The 13,051-nt window shown below is 45.3% G+C and overlaps 1 protein-coding gene across 1 annotated transcript in view; it reads left to right on the top strand.

Moving 5' to 3' along the window:
• Window positions 1-734: 734 nt before the first annotated feature.
• The window catches only part of BAG1 (BAG cochaperone 1), a 33,694-nt gene continuing 21,377 nt past the window's right edge, over window positions 735-13,051 (top strand). Inside the window, exons 1-5 of the mRNA XM_014602749.3 lie at window positions 735-864; window positions 5,552-5,680; window positions 7,762-7,844; window positions 8,587-8,700; window positions 11,123-11,230. Of these exons, the coding sequence (XP_014458235.1) occupies window positions 822-864; window positions 5,552-5,680; window positions 7,762-7,844; window positions 8,587-8,700; window positions 11,123-11,230 (477 nt within the window). The 5' untranslated portion in view covers window positions 735-821. The remainder of the gene's footprint in view (window positions 865-5,551; window positions 5,681-7,761; window positions 7,845-8,586; window positions 8,701-11,122; window positions 11,231-13,051) is intronic.

Genomic DNA, 13,051 nt, shown 5'->3' with positions numbered 1-13,051 from the left:
GACCAAGGGAACGATGCCATTCAGAAGACTGTACTTTATGGCCCCAGCTTGGTTGGCAGGGTTTGCAGGAGCTGGAAAGCTTAGACTTAATGTCTGGGTCCACTAATAGGAGGCGGAACTGGAACAAAAGATCTGCTGCCAGGAAACTTTTATAGTGGAGACAAGTCGCCGCGGGACAAGAGCTAGTGTCTGCGCCCTCGCGGGTGGGTGGATCCTAAGGGGAGGGTGGCAGCCAAGCACGTCCTGAGATAGACCAGGCAGCGGCTGATTTTAAAGCATCTTTTTATTATAAACTCCCCGAGAGGCGGTCTGGGGAGCAGATGTGGGGTGGGGACGCGCTCTCATTTCAGTCAGGGGAAGGGAGGGAGGGAGGCTGCGTTTGCCGGCGACAGCGCGGAAACAGCCGAGCGGGGGGCGGGGCCGGAAGTGCCACCGCTTTTGGTGGAACTAGTCGGATTGTTCGTTACCAGAGTGCGTGCGCCTGACGTTATTGCAACGTGCGGAGTCATTCGTGTACGTGCGTGACGATCTTTCCACTCAGCCCCTCGTTTTGCCGCCCCCCGGACAGCCTAAGAGCCTTTTCCGCCGCAGCGAGCAATGAAGTGGGGGGCGGCCCCGGCCCGACGCGCTCAGGAAACCCCATTCGTCACCGGCCGCCGGACCCGGTGGCCAATAGGCTGGAGGAGGAAAGGGCGTGACGTGATATCAGTACGTCTCCTCCCGGGTAGCGGCGGTTTCCCTTGGTACACGTCACATCCGTTTCCGGTGCGCCTCGGAAGTGCTCGGTGGCGGCTCCCCGCAGAGGCGCCCCTGGGTTGAAGATGGCGACGCCCGGGACCCCTGTCACCGTTACAGTCACCTACAGTAAGCGGCAGTCGGGGGGCGCGGGGCAGCCCAGCCCGTGCCCGCTGCGGCTCGTTCCCGGGGAAGCGGCCCAGGCCTGGCGCCGCCCCCTCCCTTTTCCTCGGGTCCGCGGCCCGTTTCCCCGCCTCCGCCCGGCCGCTTCCCGCCCAGAGCTGCCTGTTGTCTCCTCCCCATCACTCGCGGGGCCTGTTCTCCGTCTCCTGGTACCGGGCAGTGTCCGCAGCACGGATCCGCACGGCGGGGAAAGCAGAGCTGGTCACGTCCCCTTCGGTTTGCCCATGTGCTGGACCAGGGGTGCCCACCTTCTTGGTTGCACGAGCGGGGCCAGGGCCCTCCCTGCCCCTTTGGGCCATGCAGGTGCTCCCCACCTCGCTGTCCTGCCCATGTGGGGGCAGCCCCCCTGTGCCATCCTGTGGCAGAGCTCCTCTCTCACCTGTAGCTTTCTGCAGGTTGCCCCCTGGCACTGGTGGTCAGCTGTCGGCTCCCCTGACACCACAGGTGGCAGCACCTTATCCCGGTGGCTGGGGCAGGCAGGAAGCAGAAGCTGGGGGAAAGAAGTGGAGCCAGAGCGATAGGAGCAGCAGCCTCCCAGGGGCCATGTGCTAACCCGTCACAGATTGTCCAGCTAGTGGCCACAGCCTGTCTGTTGAAGAACACTTGAAACTTGGTAGAGGACAGTCTGTGACTCAAGAGTCTGCCTGTTGTCATCCCCACAGAAGTTTACTCAATTCTGGCTCTATTAAAAGCCTTTAAAAGAGGGATAGCTTTTTTTGTACAGTAGAGACTGCTTAAACATTAGCAGTTACATTCTGCAAAGACTGCCAGAGCAGAACGTGTGGTAGCCGGAAGCCAAGCAAGACTTCCTTCCTGATTGCTTTTGTGAGCTATGCTGTGCTTAAGCACTTGGACCATTTCTTATACTGTCAATCATGCTGTCCACCTTTGACCCCAAGTATCATGGGGGAGGAAGGTGCTGGTTCAAAGAAAGGGGGAACAAGAGTCAAATCTGTGGAATGTGACAGGGGCACAGAAAAGAGCAATTCGAGACAAGGAGCTTGAAGGAGAGTATGGAGAATGACGGGCAAACGTGAACATGTGACAGATTTCTGCCATTTAAACATTTTTTGTACCTTTGAAAAAATCTTGTAGATGTTATGGATTCCAAAAAACATTCTAAATGTCAACTGGCTGCAATCTGATCCTAGGCAGATAGAGTAGTGCGTCTCTAGGATGGATTAATGGAGTGATATAGACTCAAATCAAAATAGGGTGCTTTGGGGAAGGGTAAAATAACAGACTCCCTACCCTTACAGCAAACAGAAAGCCATTGAGTGAAAGAAAAAACAAACATTTGTGAAAAACAGCTATCAGGAAGGAATTCAGCAGCCTTTCCACTTTCCACCTGGAAAATGGACCTGGCTTCTTACCTTAGAATTTCTCCTGGATAAATGGAGGAGGAAGCATTTTTCATACTGGGTTTTACCCACCAGGCTTAGTCCTTGTGCTACTGAGTGTCTGGTAAAAAGACTGTGAAAGAGTGTGTATATGGAATGCGTATATAAGTGAGAGAGGACATAGGCTGAAGTGAACAACTTACAAAGTACTTTAGAAAACAGAGTACAAGCATACTGCATAAGTGGTCTTGTAATTTATAGATCTAAGGGCATCTGTTTCCATTTGTTCAAATTAAAATTCACAAGGAATTACACACACCTGTCATATATTCAGTTACTATTTTGAAACTGTTAGTATGTTTTTCCACTTTCCAAAAGGATATGTATTTTTTATCATTAGGAAGCAAACTAATGAACAGCAGTAGTCCAGTTCTAAGAACGTGAAGCATTACACCTAGTCACTTCTCTTCACTGCAGTCCATTTCTATTCAGGATGAAGTTTTTATTATGCTTATTTAGTCAATTTGAATAACTGCTATCAATCCATAAAACACTATATATCAATTGGCTGCATTTTTTCCACAGTAAACCACAATTTGGCCATTCTGTAACCCCATTTTCTTCTTGCCATAAATGCACATCTAATAAGGTATAAACTTTGAAATGGATTGGAAAATATCTAGTGTGGACAGCCTGAAAATGTGTTCATAAAATGGGCAAAAAAACAGTTTGTAGCAAAGAAAATAAGTATGCAAAAATAAAACTTAAACGTCACTGGATTTCACTGATAGAACAACACAGTTTGGGTGGTAAAGTAAAATACCAGAAGTTATTAGTTTTTCATTTGAGAGTGTTTCTCGTTTTTGTAATTTCTCCTGATCTTAAGATAGTATGTCAGATGACTGCTGCCAATCCAAAATTCCTTTTAAAATACATATCTAGGGCTCTTCCTTGCAGAGAGAAATCTACTCCTTGTAAACTTTCAAATTTAGAGACCTGTAGATGGAAAGAGTGTGACGTTCTTTTCTTCCACAAACCTTCACCTGACCACAGAAAACAAAGAGTTGATTTTCTGTTAGGCCTGCTTTGTACCATGTCCCCACTCCCTGTAGACCTTTTCAAATAGATAGCAGGCACAGGACTATCTACCTACCTTAGATCTATTGTGTAAAGGGAGCTTTGGGTATAGAGGAGGAGGGAATATTGAATATTTTTCTTCTTCCTGTGAATATACTGATGATTGCAGGAAGTGAGACCTTTCAGTGGGTGTTAGATAGCTTGAGCCATCCTGTGATCATCAGTTGACTCCTAACTGCTGAGGAGCCTACTTAAACACACAGGAGATTATGAATATAATAGGGGTGCACCGATAGAGATTTTTGCGGCGTATATAGATAGCTGATTTTTAAAGGAGGTGTATCGGCTGATACCATTCCGATTTCCGATACCTAGCCTGGCAGCTTGGAGAGCTGCCTCCAACTGGTAAGGCTGGTGTGGTGGAAGGGGAGGGAGGAGGGAAGGGGTGTGGTGGGGCAGATCGAGGCCCCTGCAGTGAAGGAGGCATGGGGCTGGGGCAGGGGCTGGGGCAAGCTCTGCCCAGACAGGGGTGGACATCCAGGGGGGCATGGGGAGGGGTGGGGCGGCTCCCACTGCTGCACACCACTTGCGTGGGAGCCGCTTGCCTGGCAGCTCATCTGGCACTCGCCTGCTCATCCAGTGGTTCCCGCCACTCATCCAGGAGGGCATGGGGGCATGTACCCCTGGATCTGCACAGGGCGGGGTGAGCTGGGACCTGGGCTGCACCAAGCTCTTCCTGGTGGGGTGGGGCTGTGCTGGAAAGGAGCTATGGTGAATTTGTGGCTGCAGCCCTCCCGTAGGTCCCCTCCTAGTGCTGTCCTACCCTGCCGGGAATGGCTTGGCGAAGCCCCAGTCCCAGCCTGTGCAGATCTGGGGGCACATGTCTTGGATGAGTGGCGGGAGCAGTAGCAGGAGCTGCTGGCTAAGCAGGCAATTGCTGGACTAGCTGCTGGACCAGCAACTCCCACACGAGTGGCATGCGGCGGTGGGAGTTGCAGGCCCCCTGGATGAGCCATGGTGCCATCCTGCTGTCCTACACTGCTTGCCCCAGCCCTTGCCCCTGTCCCACTCCTCCCTTACTGTGGGGGCCTTGATCTGCTCCCCCACACCCCTTCTTTTTCCTCCCCCCTCCCCTTCCACCACACCAGACTTAACAGCTGGAGGCAGTGCTCCTTGCCGCCTGTGCTGTGCTGTAGCTGCGCACATGCGTGGGCCATTTATCGGCAAAATTATCAGCCTGATGTGGTTGTTTTACAGTGTAGTCAATTTTCTTTATATCAGTGCTCATCCGATATTGGACTGATGTATCTGTGCATTTCTAGAATACAATCTTCTAAGGCTTTGGTAGGGGCTTGGAAAATCTCAGGACTGCAGGAAGCTTGCGGAAACCTCAGTGAAACTCGCATGGTTGGCACCTGGAGGTTGTTATGGTAGCCATGTGACTGGGAAGGGGGCAGGCTGTCAATTACCATTTGGCAACTGGTGAAAAGAAGCAGCCACCACAGACAGCTGGGGTGGGTTCTAGCCCTAGGAGAATACCTCCCCTACCCTCCCAATCCTGCCAGTCAGCTGATTGATGGGGTGGACGTTTTGCTGTGGTGGAAACCCTCTCAGTTCCAGCTGCAGGAGAACAGCCTCTGCTTCTTGCACTCCTCCAGGTCAACTGAGAGGAGTATGGAGGGAGGGGAGCACATTCTGCTGCAGTTTCAAGGCTCAGAGACTTTAAGAGTTTCACTCCTGGATATCTGTTTGCTCCTGAAGAACAGGAGGAGTGATTTTAAGGACCCATTAAGGTTGTCAAAGTAAGACTCCCTTTACTGTACACAGATGTGGAGATGTCCAAACCTTCAGGGCTGTTTTGTAAGGGAGTGGAAGGGAATGAAATGTAGCAAGAGACATTTCACCAGTTGGAAAGAAAAAAAGTGAGTCTTTCCTACTCCTAGTGTGTTCTTGTTTGTTTGATCAAACCTTCCATCCTTCAGATGACCTTGAGTTACCAGGAACAGAATGCCTTTTTGGTAGAGCCTAGGGTCATTTTATAAAGAGGAAATTCCCACACATAACTTTATTAGGTTGCAGTTGAGCTGTAGGCATTTCTTAGTGGTTTGAGTTAATATTGTCTTTCAAGTTCGTTACAAGTAAATGTTAGAGATTTGATTTGTCCTAATATTTTCTGTTTAAGATTAGACTTTGTTGTTGTTTTCTATTTCTCCCAGGTAACGAAAAGCACAGTATTCAGGTTGCTTCTCAACAGGAAGAGAGTGAACCAACACTGCGTGACATGGCCTTACTTATTGAACAAGTCACTGGGGTTCCAATTCCTTTTCAGAAAATAATATATAAAGGTAACTAACCTGAAAAATATTTCTTGAAGGTATCCTAGATACAGTATCAAATTCTGTTCTCATGCACATGAGGATTAATTAATCTGTCTCTACAAGAGTCATTATTCTAAGTACATAACTTTTAATTCTTTGTTCAGTCCTAAAAGTGACAATGAGTAACTTCACATTTTCACATACGAGATTTATAGATGAGCTACCAATATTGGAAGCAAGAAGAATCGACAGTTATGGCTTTTGGGTTTAATTTTAGTAGTCTTTTCCCAGAAAAATAGGGTTAATTCCTTTCAAACTTGATTATCTTAAAATTAAACCTGAACATTTTTCTGTTTCTTTCATTTTCTGTACTAAGTACATGAGCTTTTAGCTGAGTCTAGTTTTATGTATGTAGAGACGTGTATGGCTGATGGGAAGAGGTACAGGGTCATCCAAAATAGTGAAAAAATGCTCCTGGCAAAAAGTGCAAAGCTCAATGGATGATTACCTTGTAAAGTGAAAAGTACAAATAGAAATTTCTAAAGAGTAAGCCAAATACACTGTAGCAACCGGAGTAGCAAAAAAAAGTATTTCACTTACTTCACCTTGAAAAGTTAATACTTTGACTCAGTTCCTTGAAAAATTACTCTTAACCTTTACATTTTTTTAATCCAACAGAATAGTTTATTTTAAAAAGAATTACTGCACGCTATTAAAATAAATTAATAAAACAATAATGACCCAAATCCACAGAAAAGACTTGGGCTTCTAAACTGGCATTTAGAGCATGGACAGTTGAACAGTATGTCCTAGTGTACTTTTTATCAGTTTTGTGTATTGATGTCAGTTGTACCAGGATCAGTAATAGACAGTTGTATGGGTGTTTTGGGGTAGTTCACATAGCAGGGAGATACCACCATGCCTTGCTCATAGGGGGTGGGATAAAGTAATAACCCGTTTGCTTTTAGCAAATGGCTACCATGGAATGGATGCAGAGAGATGATACTTAAACTGGAGTAAGATTTAAGAATATTATCCCTGACTGTGTCAGGGGAGATTCCTACTGGGTTAGCTGAAGTAATCTTGCTTTAGGAGTTTGCACCATCTGTCCATCACTATTTTACAGTGCTGTAATGCTCACTACACCAGTGTAAATGTGTTGTCTCTCCAGGCCCTTGGTGTTTAAGCACCTAGGTCTGAGATATTTAGAATCCTTACCTAAATGTTTTAGTCTCTGGTTTTCACTGCTCAGGTTCCCCAGGATCTAAAGTTCTACTTATGTCCATGACCAGAACTGTCTTCATATTGGCCTTATGCTTGAGTTCATTTGGGATCTCTAAGCTGGTCATTTTACTACCAAAATTCCACAAGGGACCTAATCCAGTAATTGTGCCTACAGTGTGACAGTGCTGAGTTCCTCACAAAACAGAAGTCATAGCCACTTCCATTCAGGAACTGGCTGATGGAGAGTGAGGAAGAAGAAGACATGAGTTGAGTGCCTTGCCACTAGACTATGGATTGGCACCTCTTCTATCTGGATCAGGGAATCTTAATCTTTGCTGCAGAAGGTCCCAGGTAGATCTCTCCACTGGGTTTATACGCTAATGAGAGGTTTATTGTACAGAAGGGAGGTGTCCTTACCACCTCCTCCTTTGGGGAATATGTATTGAAAGAAAACAGTGAGCTTACTCTTTTTCCAGAAAGGATGCCCAAGTTGCCCAGCTCCAGGAAGGAGTTACAGGCTGCAAATCCTGATCTAAATTAGGTGGCTATGCCCTTGACAGGTGTTGGCTTCAGACTTGTCCCTCTTGGCCATCTTAGGTGTTCCTTCACACAGTGGTTGTGGAGAATCCCAATCTTGGAGGCTGAATTCTCCCCATACGGATATGTAACTCAGGGCTGGACATTCCATTTCAAGGGCTTAGGAACCCAAATCTCTTTATGGATATAGCCCAAAGCGTTTTGGGCATCTTTCTGTAAAGCCATTTTTAACTACTATGTTTTATTTTGAAGATGGCTTATAGTTAAAAAACAAACAAACAAAAAAACACCAAAAAACAAAACACCCCAAATCAATACCTAAAGATATCTATTTCTTTTTTCCCTAGGAAAGTCCTTGAAGGAAATGGAACAGCCATTGTCAGCACTTGGAGTTAGAAGTGGTTGCAAAGTCATGTTGATTGGGAAAAGGGTAAGTGTCAATTTATGCTCTCTCTTCCTATATTATCTCAATATCTTTTCATAATTTTGTTTAGACAATCACCAGTTAAGGTGAATCTGCTCTAAATGAGCAAAAAAGTGATAAAAGTGAGGTTAATGCATGAGTTACCAAAGTGTACAATCTCAACCAACCTGTGCATTTTTGAAGTTACATTCTCTGGTTAGTTCCTGTCAAATTAGTCACCTGGCATTATCCCTACTTCTTTTGTATTGCTGCGCTCTTACCCATGTTACTGTTCAGGGATAAAGAGCAAAAAGCTTTAGCTGTTGGATTGCCTGCCACATATTTGATGAGGTGACATGCAACTGTCTGCTGGTATCACATATAGAGGGTAGGGTAATCTATTTTGACAATAGGGAAGTTAAAGTGTTCCCATAAGGCACTAATATTAATAAAACTGCTTTTGAATCTTTAGTTGGTCTTCCCCTTCATATTTGTCTCATGCTGTATTTATATGTCACTTTCATTTGTGAATATATTAATTGCTGAGCATAAGAAACTTAGGTAACTTATTTAACTGCATAGTAAAATAGCCAGTTTAATGATGCTTAGCTATGACAGTACCTGAAGTCCAGTATTTGTTATAAAAAGCTTGTGTGAGTATTAGTTTGTACATTAAAGTATTATCATATTATCATTTGTCCCAGACAGATTTGCTACTTTTTTGATTTCAAGGTAAACAATAAATGGTTTGTCCTTTCTTAATATGCAGAATAGTCCAGAAGAAGAGGCTGAATTAAAGAAATTAAAGGATTTGGAGAAGTCAGTGGAGCAAATAGCTAATAAATTAGAAGAAATTAATAAAGAATTCATAGGTATCCAGAAGGTAGGTATGCTCCCTGTCTTTCTCTCTCCTATATTTGTGCAGTAGGGTTTTATATACAGTCTTTACTTCAAGGCTAGCTACCACAGAAGGTGTGTCTCATATTCAGTGGTATTTAGGCTGCAACTTAGTTTTACAGGTGACGTGTAAAAGGTTTACTAGATACTATGTTGATTTACACATTTCTGAAAGAAGGAAAAATATATAGCTATTGTTGTAACAGGTAATAAATGCTGTGTTTTAAAGAAACTGTGTCCTTTAGATCCACAGAAGTATACTTAATAATACTTATCCTTACATACTGGTTTTTACTCATTGCAGATTTCCTTTGCCTACGAGTGACAGCATACATGCAATAAAGAAAGAGAATGAAAGTACAGATTCAGAACTGAATGATTCTTTCTAAAAGTCACTTTTGACATCATTTCCTGGCAAAGAACCTAGGAACTCTGAATGGCAGGAAGTTATTCAGGTTTCTTAGGATTTTAAGGAGGGCTGCTATTGTCTTAAATTTGGTTGACTTTAAGTATGCTGTTAGGAAATGACTCAAGTCTTATTGTTTGTATTACATTAGTCCTAGAACCCTAACTCAGATTCAGTCTTCATTGTGCTTAAAACTATATAGATTTCATAGATATTAGGGCTGGAAGGGACCTCAAAGATCATCAAGTCCAGCCCCCTGCCCCAGGGGCAGGAAGTCAGCTAGAGTCAAAGGATCCCAGCAAGATAAGCATCCAAATGTTTCTTGAATGAGTCAAGAGTAGGTGCCCGCACCACTTCTGGAGGGACTCTATTCCAGGTCTTGAGGGCTCTCGGACCATAAAGAAATTGTTTCTTATGTCCAGCCTAAAACAGTCTTGTAGGAGTTAATGACTGTTGGTCCTTGTTTTTCCTTGGGGCACTCTGGTGAACATATAGACACGTAGTAAGAGGCAGTACATGCTACAAGGAGCTTATAGTTTAAACAGGCAAGATGAACAAAGGGCAGGTTCTTGTGTAATAATAAGTGTGTTCGGAACTCTCTCTTTAATTAGTTGACACCTGTTTGCAGCAACTCCTTGTAAAATCATCAGCCGCTTACCAGCAGCATTTCTCCTACACTGCATTTGGATGACCCTCCCTTTAACAGCAACATTTGTGTAAGAGCAACATAACACCATGGCCCTGACATGTTAGTCTTTAACAGGTGTGGACTGTCTCTAACTCATGTTGCTTGTACTTGGGGCAGAAGTGGCAAATGACTGAGAACACTAATGGGTTAGTTTGCCAGCTTTCAAAAAAAAAAAAAAAAGTGTCATGACCCCAAATGGGTTGTAGATCCCATGGAGCCCCCACTTTCTCTGAAGTGGCAATTATCTAGTATGGCCTTTATTAATATGGAGTTAGGGCCTTACCATGCTTCAGTTGCTCTACTGTCTCTGCCTGCAATTACCTCATAGTGATTGACAGCTTAACCCAGGGAACTTTAGCTCTGTTTCATTCAGGGTAAGCTACCCTGGGTTTAAAGTGGACAGAATTACAGTTCCGTGGAGCTGCTGAAACAGTAAATATCCATCCCTGTTAACTGCAGGCACAGAAATAGCTGTAACTGTGAATGGGGTTGTGAGCAGAAAACATGTGCGAACCACTGGGTTAATTGCTAGAGTCGTGGGAGGATTTATATCCAACTCCACTGTTAATGTTTGGGGGAATCCACAGTCACTCAAGAAAGACGGGCAAATTGTCAGGGACCAAACCTGGGATGTACAAGTGGCTCCAGGAAGCTGGAGAGGGTCTTCAGAAACTGGGGAGCAAGCACCAGAAAAACTTAGACTTGGAAGAAGAACTGGAGTTGGAGGGGTTCTTCCTGTGTGCAGGAGTCTGCCTTCCAACTCACAAAGGTTGGGTACAGCATTTGAGTTGGATCCCTAGATATCACTCTGGTTCTCAGCAGGTCCTATAAAACCTGTCCCGTAGGACTTATCTCCAAGACTGCTGATAATGTTTTGGGGAATCATGTAGCTGCATCATTTCACTGCACTCCTCAAATGTGCCCTTTTGTAAAACATTATTTTTGGCAGGTTACTGCTTTATTAATGCTGTGGAAGCTATGGTATTGTTAGTGCTTTGTATCATATATTGTTTCATTTGTTTGATTTGAGATGTCTGGGGGACACAAACTGTATTGAATTAATGTTTTAAAGGGATAAAAAGGAAATAAATGGTTAACTGTATTTTGGGCCTGTACTTTCCCTTTCTACTTTTTAAAATATCACTTTTAAGGTCTTTATTAAATAAATTGAATAATAAATTGAGTTATGGGATCAGAACCCTTTCACATGATATCTAAAGGAATATTTTGCGCCAGAGTGAATTAAACTAAAATATTGAAGAGCAGCATATACCATCTGTGGAATAGGTTGCAAGTAATTTTCTTTTCATACAGGGCTTTCTAGCAAAGGATCTTCAAGCTGAGGCGCTGAAACAACTGGAAAAGAGGATAAAAGGAACTGCTGAGCAGTTCATGAAGATCCTAGAACAGATAGATGCCATTGTGAGTAAATAATTGCCTGAAAGGGTTGTATATTCCTTAAAACAAATGTTTAGGCCTCCTCTACACATGCAGGTAAACATGTGATTGGATCTAATGCGTGATCCACACAATTGCGCTTCCTGCCATGCCAGACATTCATGACTGGAGCCATGAATGTGGGATTGCACATTAGATCCAATCCAGCCTTATTGCTGGTGTAGAGGGAGCCGGATCCTGGGCTCCCCCTGCGTTGACAAGAAGCAGGCTCCAACAGCTGGGAGCCCTCTTTGGGGCTCCCAGCTGTGGGGACCACATGCAGCTGGGACTGAGAGCCCTGTCAGCTTCAGGACCCTCAGCCCCACAGCTGTGGGGTGCTGCTGCAGTCTCCCAGCAGCACACTGCCTACATGTACAAATTAAAGCTGGATAGAAACTGGCTATAGTTATTACATATTTTCAAGCAATAGCTGTAGCTGGTTGGACCTGTGATATTTTAAAATCCAAACAGAAAATTAACAACAAAACCAATTGGTTTGTTCGTCTTTCTTCAGTATCCAATATTTGTCACTGTAGTGCCTCCAAATGGCATCTTCATGTTGGAATGTGCAACAGGGAGCCTGGGGCTCCTGGTTCTTTAAGGGAAAGACTGCAATAGAAAGAGCCTCAGGCAGTTGAACAGGGGTGAGCTGCAAGAGGGAAGGCAGAAAAGAAACAACTAGCCTAGACAGTAAGCTGTCCATACAGGTGAGGAAACACCTGCAGCCAGTTAAGAGAACACCTGAGTGGAAGGGGGATGAACCTAGGGGATATAAGCCTGAATCCCGGAGGTAGAGGGGCAGTGTAGCTCTGAACTCTGCTCAGAGAGGAGCTCCTGCCAGTTCAGGCTGGTGGGGAGTGGGAACTGCAGTCCATGTCGGGTGCTCCCAGGGCAGAGAGAGCCAGAGAATCAGAGGGAGGCTTGGAAGTGAGATGATGACCCTGAAGGGGGACTTCGAGTCAAAGCAGTTGTTTGGATTTTTGTTCTGACTTAGATCAGTGGACTGTGTACGGCTGATGAGGTAGGAAAGGAGGCACAGGGGTGCCTGATGGGGCACGCTGTTGAGCACAAGGCACAGACAGGCTGAGGCCAAGAAGTCCAGGACCTGAACCGAGAGGGCCAACAGAGGCAGCCTGAGGTCAAGAGGGCCAGAGCCTGAGTCCAGAGGGGGCAGTAGGGTGGCTAGGGGCCATTGAGGGCCTGAGATTGAAAGGCCAGGCCAGAGATACGAAGCTTAGACTATGTGCCTATAGCCAGAGTAACCTATAGGCTGAGGCTAAGAAGGCTGAAGCCTATACAAAGGAGTAACTGGTGAGACTAACATCTGTGAGGCATGGCTATGGGGGCAGCAGGAGGCACGATTAAAAGCTTTAAGGCTTAAATGAAGTCCATTTGGGCAATAGGGGGTGGCCACTGGCTCTCAGTACCAGTTACGCACAGTTGGTTTGCCAGGGTGAAAGAGACACCTGTGAAGAACTAAGGTTTTGCCTAGTGACAGGGGGCCCAGCAATCATGAGAAATGAGTCAGGCTAGTCAAAGCACCAGTGAGGGCACTCTGGGTCTCAAGTATTCAAGGCACTCTGGGTCCTATTATTATTCAAGGAACATCAAGGTGTGGTAGGTGAGATAAACAGCAGGATTTATATAGAGGACTTGCAATGCAGGCAGGATTAGGGTGGCCACGGCTGTACCAGGGCCTTTTGTGCTACAGTATCTGGCAGCTCTTATTTTTACATGGGGACGCCTGCCTGTGTGCATCTCTAGGCTGCAGAAGAGCACCACATTTGGCTGTGGCATATTAAATCC

This window comes from Alligator mississippiensis, chromosome 5, assembly GCF_030867095.1.
Source record: "Alligator mississippiensis isolate rAllMis1 chromosome 5, rAllMis1, whole genome shotgun sequence".
In the NCBI taxonomy this organism is placed as follows: domain Eukaryota; kingdom Metazoa; phylum Chordata; order Crocodylia; family Alligatoridae; genus Alligator; species Alligator mississippiensis.
Note: the sequence above shows the minus strand (reverse complement) of the source record. Positions and strands in the feature narration are given on the sequence as shown.